The following is a 22,742-nucleotide window of genomic DNA, read 5'->3' on the forward strand; positions in this document are numbered from 1 at the left end:
CGCATAGAGACAGGCGCGCACCGACACAGACGCACAGAGACAGGCAGGCACAGAGACAGAGAGATAGACACAGACACACAGACTCGCACACGCAGACACAGAGACATGCACCCACTGACACACGCACAAAGACACAGACACAAAAAACACAGACACGCACAAGCTCTCACATGCAGACACAAACACACGCACACACAGACATGCACACAAAGATATAAGCACAGACACGCACCCACAGAGACACGCACCCATAGAGAGACACAAATAGAGCCGCACAGCAATAGACAAGCGCACAGACTCGCACATGCAGACACAAACACACGTACATGCACATGCAGACACACGCACAGAGACACACATCCACAGACAAGTACACGCAAAGGCACGCACAGAGACACAGGCATGCACAGAGAAACGAACAGAGACATGCACAGAGACACGTACACACACCGACAAACACCGATGCACGCACAAACACAGACACACGCATACTCGTACACGCACAGAGACACAGGCACGCACAGAGAAACGCACAGAGAAACGAACAGAGACACACACAGACATGAACAGGCGCGCACAGAGACAGGCGCGCACAGAGACACAAAGACACACAGACACGCAGACACAAACACACGTACACAGAAAGACATGCACATGTAGACACACAGATACGCATCCACAGACACGCACAGAAACAGACAGACACAGACAGACACACATGCACACTCACAAACGCACACACACAGAGACACGTACATGCAAAGACACGCACAGAGACCCAGGCACGCACAGAGACACAGACATTTGAGACCGGCAAAGGGGGGGGGGGGGGGAAACCGGCAGAGGGAGAGACAGAGATACTTCGTTACTATTCCGGGCAACGCAGTGTATTACAGCTAGTAGTATATATACGCCCGATTCGAACACATGGAATATATATCTACCTCTGTACCATCACTGCAAAGCTTCACAACCCAAGCATGGTTTCAGGAATGTGGTCTAGAGTAATGAACTATTACATTTCATATATGTAATCCATAAGTAGACAGGGTTTATAAAAATATATACATATATGCGCACAGTATATATAGATATATATTATACATATACAAAAGGGGGAACAAATACAGCATATACATAAATAAAAAAGGATCAACAAGAGAAAATTACTAAACTTGATGTCACTGCAATGGCTTCAGAGTTTAGATGAAGGAGGGACATACTACTTAGAACCCAAGAACCCACAGCAAGCTATAGCTTCTGTCAGTTTTTGTTTTTTTTTCACTGCACCAAGTACTGACCAAAAGGACCAAATCCAATTAATGCATTTTATAAGATCAAAGTTACACCCACATACCTTCCCTTTATGAGCTCATGTGGGGTCTTTTTGTGGGATGTGCTCAGTCCTTCAGAATTTTAGGAGATTCCCAACTTTCAGGATATCTTTGCTTAGAAGTTTCAGGCGGAAGATATAGGATCATATTTCCTATCACAATTTTACCTTTCTATAGATAAGAAATATGGTATTTGTATGGTCATCAATCTGCCCAATAATAATTTGGGGCTTGTGTTCAGGTGTCAGTTATGTAAAAATCCGCGTTACATTCCCCATTCTGTCATGATGCTGAAAATATCTCCCATAACTGTAGGATTCATGCAAACCCCCATATTCATAAAATTGCTATGGCTCTGAAAAGCCTGGTTGCAGTCTTTTGTAGTTCAGCAGAGCTGACTGGAGGGGTGACAGAACTGCCATTTTTCCAATATAAAAATACCTGGCTTTTTATGTGCTTACAGCAGATTAACGAGTTTTAATTATCTATCCACACCAAGAGGTCCAGATTCATTGAAGATACAATTGTGTTAGCTTTCTCTACTTTTAGTACATTCCATATGTTCAGTACCTCAAAAGTTATATCATCAACCGGACAGCTATAAAACCATAGCAATTAAATTTAAAAGCCATGAGCCACTATATGGCCCCTATTAAATGAGAATGACGACTCCAACAATAAATACTACAGAAAAAATTTCCATCTTAAAGAATGAAGTCTCTACCCAATTTGATTGTGATTTTGTGCCACTGTAATATATTTAAAAAAACATTAATATGTATTTAAGATGGACTTGTGATTCCGTGTTTTCTATAGGATTTATACCCCAAAAATAGTCTGATCTGCAGGTAACGTGAAGGTTAGTATTTAAAAGTGCATATATGATGATAATTTAAAGAGTGGCCACTGCAGCCAAAATACCAGTATTTAATATACTCCAAGTTCAAAATGAAAGCCGAAAATATGGGCCTGGCCCATCTGTTAGATTTAGTCTGTTAACACCTACACATAGCATTGATATTAAATGGATATTGATATTAAAGCTAAAACAATTACCCAATCAGGAGTAATACATGTAAATAACGGAGTACTTAGTTTACCGTACTTTTTTTTTTTAAATCAAAAAAGCTTAAAACCAATCACAACGTGACAAGGTTTACCCAAATCAGGATGAAGTAAAGTAGTAGTTAAATCAGTGAAGAATCAAAAGCGCTGCCGAAGCGCTGCGTAACAAGTAGTGACATGTCACTTCTTTCCTGCGCTTTGCCGGCAGCTCCTGCTCTGTCTATGGGAGGAGCAGCAGGCAGAGCGCATGGAATCGGCTTCACTACGGACATTTCTGCAGCGATTTAAAGCGAACATGTGCTCTTCAGATCGCTGCAGAAATTTCTGCAGTGACTGTACGCAACGTGCGCACATAGCCTGAAGGTAGGAAAGAGAAGCTGCTGGTGATTCGGCATGGGGCTTGAGTGACGTCACAACTTCATGTAAGCCCCGAGAAAGCACCGACAGCAAAGTTAAGTATACAGGGGGTTTTTTATTGTAATGGGGAAAGAAAAATAGTTGTAAAAGTAGTGGCCAACCTCTAAGATTATTTTTAAAGCACCATTGATTCCATGGTGCTGTACATCAAAAATGCTAAAAATATAAATTCCAGTGCACAAACCAACAACGGCACACTGGTACAGATTGAGAAGGCCTTGCCCTTGTGGATTTTTACAGTCTTCAGGAAAATGGGGAAAGAGAAGGCAAGAAAGTTGGCTGGTGGGCTGCGGCAGCTCCGGCGGTAGTGAGGTGGCAGTAGGGTCACTACAGGCTGTGAGCTTTTCTTAAGAGATGGGTTTTCAGGTTCAGAGTGTAGTGGATAACTGGACATTTTGGAGTAGATGGGAATATTTGGGAAAAGTCTTGAAAGCAATTTGGTGAGGAATGTACAAGTGTGGAAAAGAAAAAGGAGGTCTTGGGAAGATCGAAGATTACATGGAGGAAGTCATTGGGAGATTAGTACAGAGAAATAGGGCACACCGACAGAGACTGATGATGGATGGTTTTGTAGGTTACGGTTAGTAGTGTGAACTAGACAGAGGAGAATTGTAAGCCAATGAAGGGCTCTGCAAAGGAGAGATGTTGAGGAGTAGCGAGAACATAGGTGAATTAGTCAGGCAGCAGTGTTAAGCATGTACAGAAGTGCGAAACTGTTAGCAGGAAGGCCACAAAAGGAGGATAATGCAGTAGTTGAGACTTGAAATGAAGGCATCCACTAATTTTTTAGTAGATTCAGGAGTGAGGAAAAAAAAAATTTCTAGAAATGCAATCTCTTTTCACCTCCAACTCAAAAGTAAGGGGCTTGAATGTATGGTTTGGAGGACAAGGCAGATTCGAGGGTTACTCCGAGGCAGTCGTCTTTTCGCACATGAGAAAACATAATGCAATTTATTGTGATATACAGAGAAAAATAGGGGATGACAAGACAGAGCCTTGAGGAACACCAACAAAGAGGGTGAGATCAAGAGGTAGTATGGCAATGGGAGACGCTAAATGTGCAGTCACAAAGGTATGAGAGGTCCAGGAAAGGGCAAGGTCTTTGATGCCAAGGGAAAAGAAAATCTGTAGTAGGAAGAAGTGGTTAAAGGCAGAAGACCGGTCGAGAGAGAGGAGTCTACAGAATGATCTGTGAACTTTGATAGCAAGCTGTTAGCAATTTCGGTTAGGACAATATCAGTGGAATGGTGTTAATGGAAGCTGGATTATACGCTGTTGAAGAATGAGTTAGATGAGAGGAAAATTCAGTTTGTATAGGTAAATAAAGCTTGACTTTACAGACTTTAGTTTATTTATACCACATTAACATTCTGCAGCACTTTACTATTAAGCGAAGCCATGTACAGACAATATAAAGAAACGCATAGGTCAACAGTCACAAGGGGATATATACGTATATATCCGGTCAGAATCGGATTAGTTGGGCATGGCCACTCAACACAAGTGTATTGTGCGAGGCCTGACTGAGAAGTCTACTCGGATTCTGTCTGGGAGTGTGCATATGGCATACTGGTGGCCACGAGACCGCTGTTACCTGCACCAACACCGGCAATCCTCAAAGTCCACAGTGAGGACAATGTGAGGATTCACAAGTCTGAGGTAACATATTATATGCAACCCCTTTAACACACATTCATACACAAGAGTTATTTCATTTGGATAGAAAAAAAAAGAAATAATGAAGCCTACCCCTTGGTTATCTTGAAATCGAATGGCTGGCTTCAAACCTAAGGAGTCCTGAAAGGCAAAAGTAAAGATTTAGAAGCTAATAAACATGAATTACATGCAGCCATATTTACAGTGCTCAATTGTTCTTCATGCAGTCAAAAGTGAAATGGCAAATGTCTGGCCTCCTGCTCCAGCCAGAAGGGCTGGTGCACAAGTTGAGCATTTGGTTATAAATACTGAGCTAAAAAAAAACAAAAAAAAAAAACAAAAACAACTTACCAAAAACTCAACATGTGCATGAAGCCTAACAGTTTAGTAGTCTACTGCACACAGGGGTCATTACTGCAGCACAATGCGATCACAGCATTCAGGAGGCAGGGAGAGGAATTGCTTATCTCTCCCTGGCGGATCGGGTCCCTGTAATGCGATCACAGGGAGCCGATTGCTGCCACGATAACCCTGGTTTGTCACCATGACTACCCCGGGTTATTGAGATACAGATAGCCTCACAGAACAAGGCACCTACAGTATGTCACTGGATTTCCCTGCAGCAAGGTCCCACAGTAAAGACAGCAAGATGAGGAAATGGCTGCAAGGAACCCCAGTGATATCAAAAAGCACATAAAAATGCACAAATAAAAGCAACATGTGCATTACACATGCGTTTTTCTACTGACTCCATTGAGGTCAATTGGTGAAAAAAGCAAGAAAAAAAAAAAAACTCAATTGACATCCTGTGTCTGCAAGGTAAAAAGATGCAATGTGGGCACAGCAAGTCAGGATTCTCACACTTTGCTGGGATGATTTTTTCCTTGCTTTTATTGATTAAATGAAGCAACAAAAAATGCAGAAAATAGCAGAGTGGGCACAAGGCCTTAGCTGTTTTTTATTACCACTTCATCGCTGAGTAATGCAGATGTCTATGGGCCTCTTTAGTGTCATTTTAAGGATTTTGATACGATCGTGGGGCACCGATGGGTTGCTATGACAACCAGGGGTCTGCTGAAGACTCCCGTACTTGTGATGACAGGTCTTCTATAAACATCAGCGTTTAGCTGCCATGCATAAGAGACTTATTTTCGCTATAAATACAGGTTATGGACATTAGTGTTGGCACCCTTTGAAATTGTCCAAGAAAATGAAGTATTTCTCCCAGAAAATTATTGATATTATATGTTTTGTTAGAGACATATTTCCATTGCAGGTATTGGAAGAGAAAAAAAAACAAAAATACAAATTGGACACGATTCCACACAAAACCCCCTAAAGTGGGCCAGGAAATTGTTGGCACCTTTCCTAAATCATAGGTGAAAAACTTTGTTTCGTTCAAATTCATCTGTAGCAAGTAACAGGTGTGGGCAATATAAAAATCACACCTGAAACCAGATAAAAGGGAAGAAGCTGACTTGATCTTTGCATTATGTGTCTGTGTGTGCCACACTAAGCATGGAGAACAGAAAGATGAGAAGAGAGCCATCTAAGGACTTGAGTACCCAAATTGTCGAAAAATACGAACAAGTTTCAAAAAGTTACAAGTTTATCTCCAAAGATCTTGAAGTTCACGGTGCACAACAAAGCAAGAAATTTACAAGCCATGGCACTGTAGCTAATCTTTTATAAATCTAAAAGAAAAGAACCTAGGCTATGTGCCCATGTGTGCGCTCTGCACCGCAGCTAAAAGGTGCGCTTCAGAGCACAGCTGAAAAGCTCCGTTCTGAAGCGCATGGTGCCTGCAGAGAACGTGCGCTCTGCATGCTGCCTCTCCCTATAGACCGCATGCAAACCGCACGGAAGAAGTGACATGTCACTTCTTAGAACGCACGCTTCGGGCAGCAGCCGAATCGCTGCGTTCTAATACGCCACGTGCGCACGGCTCCTGCACAATCTCCATAGACTGTGCAGGGGACGCAGGATGCATGCAGTTACGCTGCGGTGCAGAACGCAGCGTAATTGCCGAAAACACGCAACGTGGGCACATAGCCTAAAACCAACAATTATTAAATACTCTAAATCTCAGTAGTGGTAGTTACAAATTGTATATATTAAATGCCCCAATAAAAGAAGATGAAGTCAGAGCAGTTGCTGAAAAATCTTAAAAACAACATGGAATGACGGGGGAATTTTATAAAATGCCGCATGAAGATGTTACGCCCACTTTAGTAAAAGTTTTCAACTACATCCTCCAAAATAAAATCCTACTACAGTCTGGCCATATGGCATATATAAAGGTGATACATAAACAAGGCAAAGACCCCTCGGACCCATCGTTATACGGGCTAATATCGCTAATAAATCAAGACATTAAAATAATCTCTAAAACTCTGCAAGATCGGCTAGCATTGAGCCTCGCATCAATAGTGGAACCACATCAGGTGGGGTGTGTTAGAAACAGGTCAGTGGTGGTCAACATTCGCACAGTATTGGCGGGATTAGATCAAACGCCTTTGATGCGGATAAGGCCTTTGACAACGTAAATTGGCATTGGCTAGGGCTAGCATTAAATACATTTGGCATAATGGAGACTTTTCGGAGCTATATGGAAGCACTTTACGCTACTCGTAAGGCTAGAGTTAACACAATGGGCTGTCAGAATCTTTTTAACTACAGAAGGGGACTAGGCAAGGGTGCCCCCTCTCCCCTTTTCGGTTTGACTTTGCCCTTGAACCACTAGCCAATACTTAAAAGTAGAAGTGTTCTCAGAAATCAAGTTGGGGAATAGAAAGATAAAATTAACCTGCTTTGTGGACAATATGTTTTTATTTATGTCAGACCCAGAAAACCAACTAAAGAACATAATAGACAAACTGGCGTACTTTGGCTCCTTCTCAGACTACAGGATAAGCATTATTAAGTGTCAGATTCTATATTTGACACCCCTGGGAAACAAGCAATGCGAGGGAATAGATGTAGCCATAGCCCCCCACTACATCACCCCCCACTACATCACTTATCTAGGAATTAAAATAGGCAGAGACTAAATGTCACTATATAAACTTAACTATCCACACCTAATTGAAGAAATAACTAAAGAGTTAGACAGGTGGAAAAAGGTTTCCTTGTTTGGCAGAGCACATCTGATAAAGATGATCAGCTTCTTGCATTTGCTCTATCCGCTAAAAACTATTCCCTTCAATAAGTTGCAGATAGCTTTTGTGAATTTTTTTATGGCAGGGAAAGAGACCAAGAGTAGCCTACTCAAAGCTGTGTCTACAGAAAAAAGATGGAGGGGTACAAATGCCCATGATTAGACTGTACAAGCTGGCGGTGCTTGCCAGACATATAAAAGACCGAATCAACGGGACAACCTTCTTTTCTAGCGTTCAGCTGGAGAGGGCGCTAACGAGCCCTTTTAACTTAGTAGTGGTATTACATATGAAGCTAGATCAAATGCCAAGGTACGTAAAACAGAGCTGTTTAATAAAGGACACAGTAGGGGCCTGGAGAGCACTGAGAAAACTGTAGAGACTCACTTATTGTCTTTCTAAGTTTATGCCGCTGTGGGAGGATCCAAATTTTATTGAAGGGTCTCAACAATTATTTCAAGGATAGAAGCAGAGGGGGGTACGGAGGTTGGGTGATTTACAGAAAGTAACGGAGGGGAGAGTTATGCGGCGGTATCGAGAAAATTTAATTTGGAAAAATCACCATTACCTACAATATCTACAAATAACAGGACATTACACATCAGTGGTAAAAGAGGTCGGGAAGGCTGAGAAGAAGGGGAGTTTTGATGTATTGTTTGGTCAGGGAGCGGGACATGAATCCCTTTCGATCATATACGAACGATTGAGAGATCAAGTACAGGGCCCCTGGAAAGAGCAAATATTTAAAACCTGGGAGACTGCTCTGGGCGATAAGGACATCTATGATAAAATTCTAAGGGGGTTGGAATCTGTTAAGAAAGTAATGATAAACGAACAATGGAGGAAGATGCAATTCAAGCTAGTACACAACGCAACATACGCCTTTAATATACCACATAGCAGCTCACCAGTGCATTTCTTGCACCATTGCCCTAAATGTGGACTCCATAAAGCAAAACTGTTTCACTGCATATGGGAATGCCCATGAGTGAGGGGGGTATGGGAGGAAGCGTACATATTGAGGATTTGGAAAGTTATACCTGTCACCCCCCCCCCCTCAGGACTGTATGCTACACTGTATAGAAACCTACAGACACTGACAGTGCAAGTGCTCACATTCCCGATATAACACATATACAGTGCCTACAAGTAGTATTCAACCCCCTGCAGATTTAGCAGGTTTGATAAGATGCAAATAAGTTAGAGCCTGCAAACTTCAAACAAGAGTAGGATTTATTAACAGATGCATAAATCTTACAAACCAACAAGTTATGTTGCTCAGTTAAATTTTAATACATTTTCAACATAAAAGTGTGGGTCAATTATTATTCAACCTTTAGGTTTAATATTTTGTGGAATAACCCTTGTTTGCAATTACAGCTAATAATCGTCTTTTATAAGACCTGATCAGGCCGGCACAGGCCTCTGGAGTTATCTTGGCCCACTCCTCCATGCAGATCTTCTCCAAGTTATCTAGGTTCTTTGGGTGTCTCATGTGGACTTTAATCTTGAGCTCCTTCCACAAGTTTTCAATTGGGTTAAGGTCAGGAGACTGACTAGGCCACTGCAACACCTTGATTTTTTCCCTCTTGAACCAGGCCTTGGTTTTCTTGGCTGTGTGCTTTGGGTCGTTGTCTTGTTGGAAGATGAAACGACGACCCATCTTAAGATCCTTGATTGAGGAGCGGAGGTTCTTGGCCAAAATCTCCAGGTAGGCCGTGCTATCCATCTTCCCATGGATGCGGACCAGATGGCCAACTGTAGACGAGCCTTGACATGACGCTTTGAAAGTAAAGGTACCTTACGGGCTCGTCTGGAACGGAGACCATTGCGGTGGAGTACGTTACTTATGGTACTGACTGAAACCAATGTCCCCACTGCCATGAGATCTTCCCGGAGCTCCTTCCTTGTTGTCCTTAGGTTAGCCTTGACTCTTCGGACAAGCCTGGCCTCGGCACGGGTGGAAACTTTCAAAGGCTGTCCAGGCCGTGGAAGGCTAACAGTAGTTCCATAAGCCTTCCACTTCCGGATGATGCTCCCAACAGTGGAGACAGGTAGGCCCAACTCCTTGGAAGGGGTTTTGTACCCCTTGCCAGCCTTGTGACCCTCCACGATCTTGTTTCTGATGGCCTTGGAATGCTCCTTTGTCTTTCCCATGTTGACCAAGTATGAGTGCTGTTCACAAGTTTGGGGAGGGTCTTAATTAGTCAGAAAAGGCTGGAAAAAGAGATAATTAATCCAAACATGTGAAGCTCATTGTTCTTTGTGCCTGAAATACTTCTTAATACTTTAGGGGAACCAAACAGAATTCTGGTGGATTGAGGGGTTGAATAATAAATGACCCTCTGAATAAACTTTTCACAATTTAAAAAAAAAAAAAATAAAAAAAGAAATAACATTCTTTTTTGCTGCAGTGCATTTCACACTTCCAGGCTGATCTACAGTCCAAATGTCACAATGCCAAGTTAATTCCGAATGTGTAAACCTGCTAAATCTACAGGGGGTTGAATACCACTTGTAGGCACTGTAGTACTGCTAAAGAAATGCCTACTTAGGAATTGGCTGGTAAGACAGACTCCGAGAAATACGGAAATAGTAAATATCCTAAAAGCGATAATGATGTACGACAAACTGGACTCTGAGAAACATAAGGAGAAGTCCACTAAAAGATTCTTCAAAAAATGGAGAACATTTACTGAGCAAAGCTTCACACAGACGGAAATCACCCAGTTAAGAATTTGAACGCACGTCTTGGTATTGTTTGGAAGATTTTGCAGGGACACTGAAGATACTGGTAGGGAGAATTTACAGAACCAACTGAAATTAATAAATACAACAGTTTGTTAAGTTAAAGGATATTAAGGATATTATTGTTAAGATAATTCTATGAAATTGTTGTGGCAATGAAAAAAGGAAAAATGATGTAGCAGACACATTGTAAGAGCTGAAGATACTTATGGAATGTATATGTTATATGTTCTTCTTTTCGTTATGTGCGCCTGCTGACCTCAAATAAAATAGGTTTTAAAAAAATAAAATAAATAAAAATTGCATAATTATATCCTAGAGGTACAGGGCTGTGCAAATTAATTGGGACAAAGCATTTAAGCAAAATCGTAAGTGGGTTTTAATTGCTTTGAAAAGGGAAATGTGAAAGAAAAAGTAAAAACGACACCAAGAACTGATAAAACACTTATCAGAAATAGTACAATTAATGCAAGAAAATCGAGTGAAGACCCCAAAGATACTTGTTCGCTGCAGGTATAGATATTAGCGATTCGACTGTACGGCGCAGGCTTCTGGAAGTTGGTTGGAGGGCAACAAAGCCAGTAGAGAAACAACTTCTGACATCTCCAATGAAGGCAAAACGACTTGCATGGGGAAAAAAATATATATCCTGGACATCTAGCCAGTGGAAAAAGGTAATTTTCAGTGATGAAAACCGTCTTTTTGTTCAAGAGTACAGAGCAAGTGTAGTTAGAAGAAGCAAAAATTAACCATTGCGAGCTGATCATATTCAACAAACTGTAAAACACCCTCAAAAACAATGATTTGGGGGCTTTTTTACAGCTGATGGTGCAGGGAGCTTATTTCCTGTTGTTGATATGATGAATTCATCCAAATACATAGAAGTTTTAAAATGTTTTATTGTGCCATTCATGCGTAAATATGAAGGGACATTCCAACAAGATTTGGCTCCAGGCCACAATTCCAAGTGTGTGAAGAAATTCCTGGAAGAAAATAAAGTAAAGGTGCTGGACTGGCCTGGCAATTCACCAGACTTACATCCTATAGAAAATGTGTGAAGCATTGAGAAGAGACGTCTTGGCAAAATGGACTGTACAACCAAAGAACGCATGATAAACAGCGCCATACAAGTGTGGTTCCATGATGAAGAATTTATGCAACAACTCGGTAGAATCAATGCCAAAACGCATTGACAATCTCATATCTGCTAAAGGAGGACATATTTCTTACTAAAATTGGTATGTAACAGTGCATTATAACATTTTATTATTAAATATTCAAAAATGTGGGTTTTTTTTGCTTTGACCCAATTAATTTGCACAGCACTGTAAGAAGACCCGGGGTGAATGCCCTATATTGTCCCTATCTTGATGTGGAGGTTGGCACCCCTGAGACCAGTAATATGGTGCCCCCGCTCAACAACAGCTAGCCATCCAAAAAGCCTACACTCAGCCACTAAAGAGTGATGTGTATAGGGCAAATATACAGTGTAGTTATACAATGATATGCAACTGCAAGTACACCACAACCATCATCAGTGTCGGGAGCTCGGTGTAGGGTATAGCTGCGAGTAACGAGCATTATGGAAAGTCATTGATTGGTTGTATAAGGATGGAAACACGAACAGGCCAGCCATAAACAGAACATTACTGGTGGGAGGTCAGACGGGTATTTTGGGAGTCACACGAAGTCCAAGAACATTGTTTTATACCCCGGAAGAGCCAGAGACTGTGAATGGTTCTCTCTGGGTTGCCCGCACACATCATGCAATGAAGCAAGCCTGTACTTTGTGGTTGTTGTTTCATGGACAAAAACAATTGAGCACTCAATACTTGGCCGAGCTCTGCGAGTATTTGAGCACCCAAATGCTCAATACGAGTGCTCATCATTATCATTCAAAACTTCAGCTCAAAAAGCAGTCCAAGCAGTAAGATAATAATGAGAATATGCGGTCCAATAGAGCAAAACCTGGGATTCCCAGAAACCACTGTAGGAGCACCTGCAGATATTCCCCCACTAAAACCTTAGAAAGACTAAAAGCCTATCCTATTTAACATGCTATAGTGTCAGAAGAAAATATGACTGGGCCTGGAAAGATAACACCAAGAACAATCTGAACCAAGCCAGCCTGATCGCTCCCAAGTGATCTCACACCAATCTGTACACGCTGCAACTGTCAGACTGGTTGGGAGGTAAGTGAACACACCGACTCATGAGCTGGACTCAATGGGGCAGATTCATCAGTGTTTAGGCCCCCCACTTCCCCATAACAAAACACAAAAAAATAAAAAACAGGTCAATTCATAAGCAAGTCACTGAAATTTTGGGACTTGGCGTTTTTATGCCAGGTCCAGCGAACTTTGCCAAGTAATGATGCAGATGGAGTTACCGTGTGCGCTCTATCGTGCACCACTTTTGGGAGAATCTTAAAATCCGAATATTGCTTACCAGGTGGAGTATTGGCACAGGTGGCTGCCTCTCCATGTGGTGCAGCTGCCTCTCCGTGCAGTCAAGCCGCTGTGGCGGGCATTCCAGACACTCTGGGTTCACATGATAGCGGCCAGAGTCCGTGCAAGAGCTCCATCTGTGCACGCGCCGCTTCGGGCACCATTTTTTTTTGTAGCCAGGACCACCACCAGAGCATCTGGGACACCTGCATTACAGGCCTGCTCCAGAGACACTGCAGCTTCCGCTGCCAGCCCGGACCCCACTAGCACCGTGCCCCTGCCAACCCCCTCCAGTAAGACAACACCGGAATACAAGACGGACACTTTTTTTTTTATATCTCTGAATTTGGGGTACGTCTTATAAAACGAAAAATATGGTATATTCCTGAAAATGGAGCATGACAGTACATGGCGACTCAGTCTGCATCATTATAGACCATGGTCCCATTGGCGCATGCGTTTGAAATCAACTTTTTGGGGACTGAAACCGGTTTTGCTGGGGGGTTTGGACGGAAGCTCTGATGGGGCCAGGGAACGTAGGTTATAACGCAGTGTGACAGCAGGAGTGTCGGCTGTAGGAGCCATCTCCATCCATAAAGTACCATTGAAGCATAATAATATAACAGAATCAGAATTCCTGGCAGACCGTCCTCACCTTCCAGCATAGAGAGGCAAGAGTGCAGCGCGCACATCAGGCTGTAAAGAATTACTCATTTACTGTACATCAGTGAACGCAAGAGGAGTCTCAGCCCAGGAGGGCTACATGCCAAGCTAGAAGCTGGCAACTTCTGGGGAAAAGAAGGGGCCGAAATCTACAAAGGAGGCTGTACTGGAGCCAAGAGGAAAGGCGGACTCATCACAGATTTGAAGGTGGCACAATTAACCCTGTCATGATCAGGCAATTTTTCACAGTTTTGTGCACTTACCTTTTTTTTCACTTCTCTTCCTCTAAGGATTATCACTTTAATTTTTCTGCTCACATAGCCTTTTGAGTGCTTTATATACTGAAGGGGGGAACCCAAATGTTTTCTTTTTACTTTTTATAGTTCATTGTGTGGTAAAAATACCCTGGTAATATAATTCTGTAGGGCAGGGGTGGAGATTTTGGGGAGATGCCAGGGGCCGCAGTGCTTGAGCAGCAGCCGCGTCTCTAAACTGCACATACACGCAGTGTTCACTACTGAACGCGGTGTATACATACACTGAAAAATTAGGGCCTTACGCTGGCCAGTGGCAGAGTGAGGACGTACTTTGCGGGAGGAGTTAACGTGTGATGCATTCCTGTCCCGCAGAAGAGAAGTAGTGGCTGCCCAACCATCCTCTGGCCACCAATGTCCCCTGTGCCACCCTACCCCACCCCGTGCTCAGCAGTCCCAGTGTCTCCAGTGTCCCCCAGTGCTAACTTGACTGCACTCCAAACCAAGAAACTTGGAAAAGCAGCTGTGAGGAGCAACATGATCAATATTACCGAACATCACCGCCGCACCAAAGAGAAGCGACTGCAGAAAACACTGTAGGGGCAAGTTAATTGTTTGACCAAATATATCCAGGTCATGTTAACGTTGATTACAGTGGAACCTTGGTTAACGAGAACAATAAGTTATGGGACTGTGCTTGTTAACCAAGTTACTCGTCTAGCAAAGCAAGATTTCCCATAGGAAATCATTACAATGCATACAATTTGTTCCACAACTTGTTAAATGTCCCATCCTGGGCCCCTTTTATGCCATTCCACACATACACAAACATGTACACATATTATGCTCACCTTACCTTCCGTCCCATCGCCGGCCTCCTGGATCTTGCAGTTTGCCGGTACAGGATGTGTATCTGGTAACCATCGCAACGAGGGAGGACCTTCCGCTGCTAGAGCGCTGACGTCAAAAGGCAGGAGCCGCGTACCTCCGATAGGTCAGTGCGCTGCCTTTAAGTAGCGGCTGACAGCGGAAGTTCCTCCCTCATTGCGATGGTTACCGATAGACATCCTGTAGTGGCGAACTACAAGAACTGTGAGGCCGGTGAGGGAACGGAAGGTAAGGTGAGCATAATATGTGTGTGTTTGGGTGGACTGTAAGAGCGGGTCAGAGTGCGGTGGATGTACGTAATCGGAAGTGTGTGCGGTATTTTAGAGGGAGGGAGAGGGGGGGAGAGACTGATCACGCGAGGCTGGTTTCTGGGTATGCTCAGTAGAGCAAGCAGGATCCTGTCTATCAGCATGCCAGCGTTCACCTGCGTTTGCGTGCAGTATAGTCAGGATCCAGCAATTTGCAGTATTTAAACGCAGCTCAAAAACGCCTTAAGTAGCGTTTTTGAAAAAAGCAAAAAAACTGCAAGTCGCTGGATCCTCACTATAACGCACGCAAACGCATGTTGACGTGAGTCCATTGCAAATGCATTGAAATGAAAATGCATTTGCACTGGATCCGTTTTTGCGTTAAAAAAACGTAGTGTGAAAGCAGCCTTCGTGATACATCGCTGTAATTAGAGTTCATCTCTACATCATGCAGCTCTCAAATTACATAGGAAAAACCTGCTATCAAACTCCCTTTAAATGCTTAACGTACATCAAACCTCAGCTTATAAGAATATAAGACCTGGCAGAATGGCTATCGACGCAAGCTCTGTATACAGAAACTACATTCCTACAAGAGAGTGGTGGAGAGATTGAGACGATCTACAAGCGACACGGTCCAATCATTATGGGTATGTCTGCTTAATTCTTAACATTCTACTCTGCCTGGATGCTCAGAAAGCTAAAATATTACCTGTACAACTTCAGATGGAGAATATGCTGCCTAGCGGAAATAAAAGTAAGCCTAAGCACTAACTCATAATTACCTAATGACTGTTTGGATTGTGTAGAAAAGCCTCTCATTTTTGTCTGGAGACAAGGCCCAAGACGGACAGTCTACACCACAGGACAGGAAAATAAACGCCACGCCAATGGTTCTCACTAGAGCGATGCTTTCCAGTAAAAGGGAAAAATCCTATGCAAGATGGGAAATGGGGCATGACCTCAATTACCCAGCAAACAGCTGTCACAGGCACAATGAGGATCAGCATTCACTCCCTCCCATCACATTATGGAAGACGTGCTGTATGGAGTAGGTAGTCACAGTGTATGGATAGAGGACAGACCGTGCTCGGAGGCTGGACTGAGACAGGCATTACACTTCACAACCTCACATGTGGTCAGCTACCAATGCCTGATCAATCACAATCACGGACCACTGGAAAACCTGAAGAAATGGATTGCTCTTTTGATGACATCTTTAAAGGCCCGGCTACACAAGGGAAAGGGCGCAACCTGAAAGCAGTGACATACAGAACTGTGTGACGTCCTAATAAACTGCTATTATGTGTAGCTGGGAGCATTGAGGGTGGGTAGCACTGACTGCTGGGAATGCAGGAAGGCTAGCACTTTACAGTGTATGCTGAGATGCAGACAGACATACGTTGGAAAACCCATCCCCCAGTTTCCAGCAATTGGATTTACAATAACATGTCTGAGTCATGCCATAATCTGACAGTACAATTTCTGGCTCCATTCCTAGACTGACAGAATGAAAAATGGATGAAATAAAAACACTGCTTTTCCACTCAGGATACAGCAAGAGCTGCACGACAAGCGGGACACAAGTGCCCAAACCAGCAGATGAACGCTACAGATCCCGTGCTTTTTCTGCAGCATAAGGCTGATTTCACATCAGCGGTATTTTGCATACTGATTTTGATCAGCGGACTCCAGTGCCGGCCGATTACTTGTTCTGTGTCCCCCTGCATCCATTGCAGCGTGTGTGGGCTGGGAGGTCAGCAGAGTTCAGATCAGCGGACTCCAGTGCCGGCCGATTACTTGTTCTGTGTCCCCCTGCATCCATCGCAGCGTGTGTGGGCTGGGAGGTCAGCAGAGTTCAGATCAGCGGACTCCAGTGCCGGCCGATTACTTGTTCTGTGTCCCCCTGCATCCATCGCAGCGTGTGTGGGCTGTGAGGTCAGCAGAGTTCAGATCAGCGGACTCCAGTGCCGGCCGATTACTTGTTCTGTGTCCCCCTGCATCCATCGCAGCGTGTGCGGGCTGTGAGGTCAGCAGAGTTCAGATCAGCGGACTCCAGTGCCGGCCGATTACTTGTTCTGTGTCCCCCTGCATCCATTGCAGCGTGTGCGGGCTGTGAGGTCAGCAGAGTTCAGATCAGCGGACTCCAGTGCCGGCCGATTACTTGTTCTTTGTCCCCCTGCATCCATCGCAGCGTGTGCGGGCTGTGAGGTCAGCAGAGTTCAGATCAGCGGACTCCAGTGCCGGCCGATTACTTGTTCTGTGTCCCCCTGCATCCATCGCAGCGTGTGCAGGCTGTGAGGTCAGCAGAGTTCAGATCAGCGGACTCCAGTGCCGGCCGATTACTTGTTCTGTGTCCCCCTGCATCCATCGCAGCGTGTGCGGGCTGTGAGGTCAGCAGAGTTCAGATCAGCGGACTCCAGTGCCGGCCGATTACTTGTTCTTTGTCCCCCTGCATCCATCGCAGCGTGTGCGGGCTGTGAGGTCAGCAGAGTTCAGATCAGCGGACTCCAGTGCCGGCCGATTACTTGTTCTGTGTCCCCCTGCATCCATCGCAGCGTGTGCAGGCTGTGAGGTCAGCAGAGTTCAGATCAGCGGACTCCAGTGCCGGCCGATTACTTGTTCTGTGTCCCCCTGCATCCATCGCAGCGTGTGCGGGCTGTGAGGTCAGCAGAGTTCAGATCAGCGGACTCCAGTGCCGGCCGATTACTTGTTCTGTGTCCCCCTGCATCCATCGCAGCGTGTGCGGGCTGTGAGGTCAGCAGAGTTCAGATCAGCGGACTCCAGTGCCGGACGATTACTTGTTCTGTGTCCCCCTGCATCCATTGCAGCGTGTGTGGGCTGGGAGGTCAGCAGAGTTCAGATCAGCGGACTCCAGTGCCGGCCGATTACTTGTTCTGTGTCCCCCTGCATCCATCGCAGCGTGTGCGGGCTGGGAGGTCAGCAGAGTTTAGATCAGCGGACTCCAGTGCCGGCCGATTACTTGTTCTGTGTCCCCCTGCATCCATCGCAGCGTGTGCGGGCTGTGAGGTCAGCAGAGTTCAGATCAGCGGACTCCAGTGCCGGCCGATTACTTGTTCTGTGTCCCCCTGCATCCATCGCAGCGTGTGCGGGCTGTGAGGTCAGCAGAGTTCAGATCAGCGGACTCCAGTGCCGGCCGAACTCACCTGACCTCACAGCCCGCATCCACGTTCAAGCCAATCCAACTTGTGTGAGGGAGGTGAAGCATGGAGTGAAATATCTCCAGATTCCTGCAGCAAATTAACAGCTAGAATGCCAAAAGGTCTGTAAAGCTGGAATTGCTGCAAAGGAGCATTCTGTAATGAAAGCAAAGTGTGAAGAGAAAATTATTATTTCAAGTAAAAATCATTGTTTCTATCCTCGTGAATGTCTGGACTATATTTACTATTCATCATGCAACTCATCTGATAAATAAAAGTAGGATTTTTCATGGAAAACACAAAATTGCCTGGGTGACCCCAAACCTTTGAACTGTAGTGTAAGTGAATTGGTTTAAGGCCTTGTGCGCACTAGGCGTTTTTTTTACCGCGTTTTTGTGCTGAAAACGCAGTGACATTGCTTCCCCAGCAATGTCTATGGGTTTTCAGAAGTGCTGTCCTCACACAGCGTTTTTTTGTAGCTGCGTTTTTGTGGTGACCACAAAAATGCAGCATGTCAATTATTTCTGCGTTTTTCACTGCGTTTTTCACCCATTGAGTTCAATGAGATGTTCAACAACGCAATGAAAAACGCATATAGCTGCGTTTCTATGACTAAAAACGCAGCTACAAACGCAAGGGGTGGGCAGTAAAGTGACGTGTACAGGAAGAGGATTCCTTCTGTTGGTAAACACAGAAGCATGAATCCTCCCGGTACCGTCACCGCTGCGTCCACAACCCGCACGGTGCCATGTCAGCTCCGTGCGGCGCCATGTCTGGGCGGGAGGTGGAGGCAGCGGCAAAAACAAAAGTGAACAGTAGAAAAAAAAAAAAAAGTCATCTATACTCACCTGTCTGCAGGGTCCCAGTGCCATGCCCGCTCCTGTCCCGGTCCCGCCGCTCTGGCTGTGTGCAGTCTCCCTGGGGCACGTACGAAGCTTGCAGGACCTGGCGGTGGATCACCTGATGCAGTCACCTGACGCATCAGCTGATCGTAATTCTCGCGGTGTCGCCCGGCCGGCTATCAGCTGATCCTGCCGTCAGGAGACTTCATCAGCTGATTACCGGCAGCTCCTGCAGCGATGGGACAGGATCAGACTCTCATCCGATCGCTGCAGGAGCTACCGGTAATCAGCACAGACGTATTTTTTTTTTTTTTTGCACTGATGCAACATCTGATTGTATAAACGGCTTTTATACAATCAGCTGATGTGTGATGTGCTTCAGCCCCTAGAACCTGACACATCATCTGATCGCTTTGCCTTCCAGCAAACCGATCAGATGATATTGGATGCGGATTGGACGGCGCGGGACCCTGACCCAGGATTACTGCGGAGGGGGGTTCTATATTTTAATAAAGATGGAGTCACTAATTGTGTTGTGTTTTATTTATAATAAAAATATTTTTCTGTGTGTTGTGGTTTTTTTTATCTTTACTAGAAATTCATGGTGGCCATGTCTAATATTGGCGTGACACCATGAATTTCGGGCTTAGGGCCAGCTGATAATATACAGCTAGCCCTAACTCCATTATTACCCAGCTAGCCACCCGGCATCAGGGCAGCTGGAAGAGTTGGATACAGCGCCAGAAGATGGCGCTTCTATGAAAGCGCCATTTTCTGGGGTGGCTGCGGACTGCAATTCGCAGTGGGGGTACCCAGAAAGCATGGGCACTCTGCACTGCGGATTCCAATCCTCAGCTGTCTAGTTGTACCTGGCTGGACTCAAAAATTGGGCGAAGCCTATGTCATTTTTTTTTTTTAATTATTTCTTGAAATTCATGAAATAAAAAAAAAAAAAGGGCTTCCCTATATTTTTAATTCCCAGTCGGGTACAAATAGGCAGCTGGGGGTTGGGGGCAGCCCATAGCTGCCTGCTGTACCTGGCTAGCATACAAAAATATATTAGCGAAGCCCATGTCTTTTTTTTTTTTCCTGTTTGGGCAAAAAACTCCTGCATACAGTCCTGGATGGAGGATGCTGAGACTTGTAGTTCTGCAGCTGCTGTCTGCTCTCCTGCATACACTAGTTCTGCAGCTGCTGTCTGCTCTCCTGCATACACTAGTTCTGCAGCTGTCTGCTCTCCTGCATACAATGAACATTTTGAAGAAGGAAATTACATCAGAGCTTTTTTTTTTTCATCAACAATCTTTAATGGCATTGTGCACTGATTAAAAACGCAGTGAGCAAAAACGCAGCAAATCGCGGTAAAAACGCATGCGTTTTTTTAGCAGCGGGTGCGTTTTTTGAGACAAAAACGCACATAAAAACGCAGCGTGAAAAAAAACGCCTAGTGCGCACATACCCTACGACAAACAAAAACAAACAGCACTGATGGCATTTTTTGTATCCAACAAAATTGGATACCACACAGATGATAATAGAAACATTGCAAAAATAGACAAACTGCATCCTGCATAGTTTTAAAGGGAACCTGTCACATGTTTTTTGCCCTATAAGCTGCGGTAACCACTAGTGGGCTCTTATATACACATTCTAACATGCTGTATATAAGAGCCCCTGCCACTGTGTACAACATAAAAAATACTTTATAAAACTCATCTAAGGCTAGTTTCACACTTGCGTTGGACGGCTTCCGTAGCATTGCGTTGTGTGACGAATGCAACGGATGCTACGGATCGTACAAAACGGAAAGATTTTTTTTTTTCTTCTTCTCAGTTTTACCGGCAGCAGACTATTGTGAACGATGAGCTGATCGCTCTCAATAGCCGGAGGCCGGTGGCTCAGTTGAGCGCTATCACTTGCCGGCGGCCGGGCATGCCGGCCACCGCGAGACAAAATAAAAAAAGTTTTTTTAAAAAAAAAAAAAAAAAAAAAAAAAAACCACAAAGAAGAAGAGCATGCGCAGTGAAATCCTGAGGATTCCGCTGCTCAAAACAACGTTCCATGCTGTGTTCCTCCCGCTGGGCGGAAGCAACGGAGCGTCGCCCAGCGGAAGCAACGCAGGTCCTTTCGGCACAATACGTCACCCATATAAGTCTATGGGAAACAGCGGAATCCGTTAACGGATTCTGCTGTTTTCCAAAAGGGCAGATTGTAACGGAAGCAAAACAACGCAAGTGTGAAAGTACCCTAAACCGTTGCTCAAATGGGCCTCTTCATCCTCCAGGGCTAGCTCCTCCTCTTTCAGCCATCTTTGTCCTTCATCTTCTGGAGCCGGGGAGCATGACGCGTCCGACGTCATCCACACTCGCCGGCATTCAGTTCCTGAGCAGGGCAGATCAAAGTACTGTAGTGCGCGGGGTCCGGGGGGTGTGTATGACGTCGTACGCGTCATGCACATAGGCTTCAGAAGGAGGACGAAGATGGCTGAAAGAGGAGGCGCCAGCCCCGAAGGACGAAGACGCCCATTTGAGCCACATCCACCGCAGCGACAGTTTAGGTAAGTATTATAAAGTGTTTTTTATGCTCTCACAGCAGCCTGGGCTCTTATATACAGCATGTTAAAATGCTGTATATAAGAGTCCACTGGTGGTGGCTGCAGCTTATAGGCCATAAAACTGGTGACCGGTTCCCTTTAATATGTTTCCTGTATGACTTTTTTTTGTTTAAAAAATTAACTGCAACCAAAACTGCACCTTGGCTCAGAGAGTCTGGAAATGTAAAATAAAAAAAAGAAAAAAAAAAAAAAAAAAAAAAAAAGAAAAATAGAGGGATACCTAGCTTGGCCAGCTGTTTTTGGGGTTTGTTTTTTTTTTTGAGAAGAGAGGAGGTCAAAGAAAAAAAATAATAAATAAAGTGAGGTCCCCCCTGTTTTGCATATCCAGCACAGGAATAGCAGCAGCTAAAGGCTGCAACCCTCAGCTGTATGCTGTACTCTGACTGGTTGTAAAAAAACAAAAAAAAATAAATAAAGAAGGAGAGAATAGAGGGGATCCCACATTTTTTTTGTTTTTTTCAATTTTTCTAAAACCAGCCAAGATACAGCAGACAACTTGGTGCTGATATTAGGGTGGGAAGGGCAATCGTTATTTGGCCCTTTCTAGCCCAACAATAGCAGCCCACAGCTGCCCTATCCATAAGATGCGCCAATTCTGGCGCTGGACCTGGCTTTTCACATTGCCCTGGCTTGGTGGCAATCATGGTAAAATGGAGTTAATGGCAGCCTTTAGCTGATACTAAGCTCTAGGTTAGTGATGGCAGGCATCTAAGAGACACCCCCATCATTAATCTGTAGGTAAAAATAAAATTAAAAACACAAAACACCCAAAAAAATCCATTATTTGAAAAGAAAAAAAAAAAAAAAGAAGACAAAAAAAAGGCATCCTCTTTCACCACTTTGTTAACTCCAAAAATACCCCTAAAGGTCTGACGTACTCCACACGAGGTCCCACAACGCTTCCAGCACTGCTGCAACATGACTGGTCACTGTGAGGATCAGGCCGCGACTGAAGTGCGCCGCAGGTGGAGGACTCGCCTGAGTAACATCACCGCTGATTACGTCTCACTTTAGTCGCGGCCTAAACCTAACAGCGGGAAGTAATATTCTACGATGCTCGCTGTGATTGTTAGATATAGCAGTGCTGGAAGCCTCGTGGGACCTCATGTGGATTACGTTAGACCTGGAGGGGTGTTTAGAAGGTTAATAAAGTGGTGAAAGAGGGTGCTTTTTTGTCTTTTATTTCAAATAAAGGTTTTTGGGTGTTTATTTACTTTGAATATAGATTGGTGTTGAAGGGGTGTCTCAGA

General features: G+C 44.5%; 1 protein-coding gene across 1 annotated transcript in view; it reads right to left on the reverse strand.

Annotated features, from left to right (window-relative positions):
- The window catches only part of ELL (elongation factor for RNA polymerase II), a 110,564-nt gene that overhangs the window by 69,239 nt on the left and 18,583 nt on the right, over positions 1-22,742 (reverse strand). Inside the window, exon 2 of the mRNA XM_075337853.1 lies at positions 4,566-4,613. Coding sequence (XP_075193968.1) covers positions 4,566-4,613 — 48 coding nt within the window. The remainder of the gene's footprint in view (positions 1-4,565; positions 4,614-22,742) is intronic.

The sequence above is a fragment of the Anomaloglossus baeobatrachus genome, chromosome 1 (assembly GCF_048569485.1).
Source record: "Anomaloglossus baeobatrachus isolate aAnoBae1 chromosome 1, aAnoBae1.hap1, whole genome shotgun sequence".
NCBI classification, from domain to species: Eukaryota; Metazoa; Chordata; class Amphibia; order Anura; family Aromobatidae; genus Anomaloglossus; species Anomaloglossus baeobatrachus.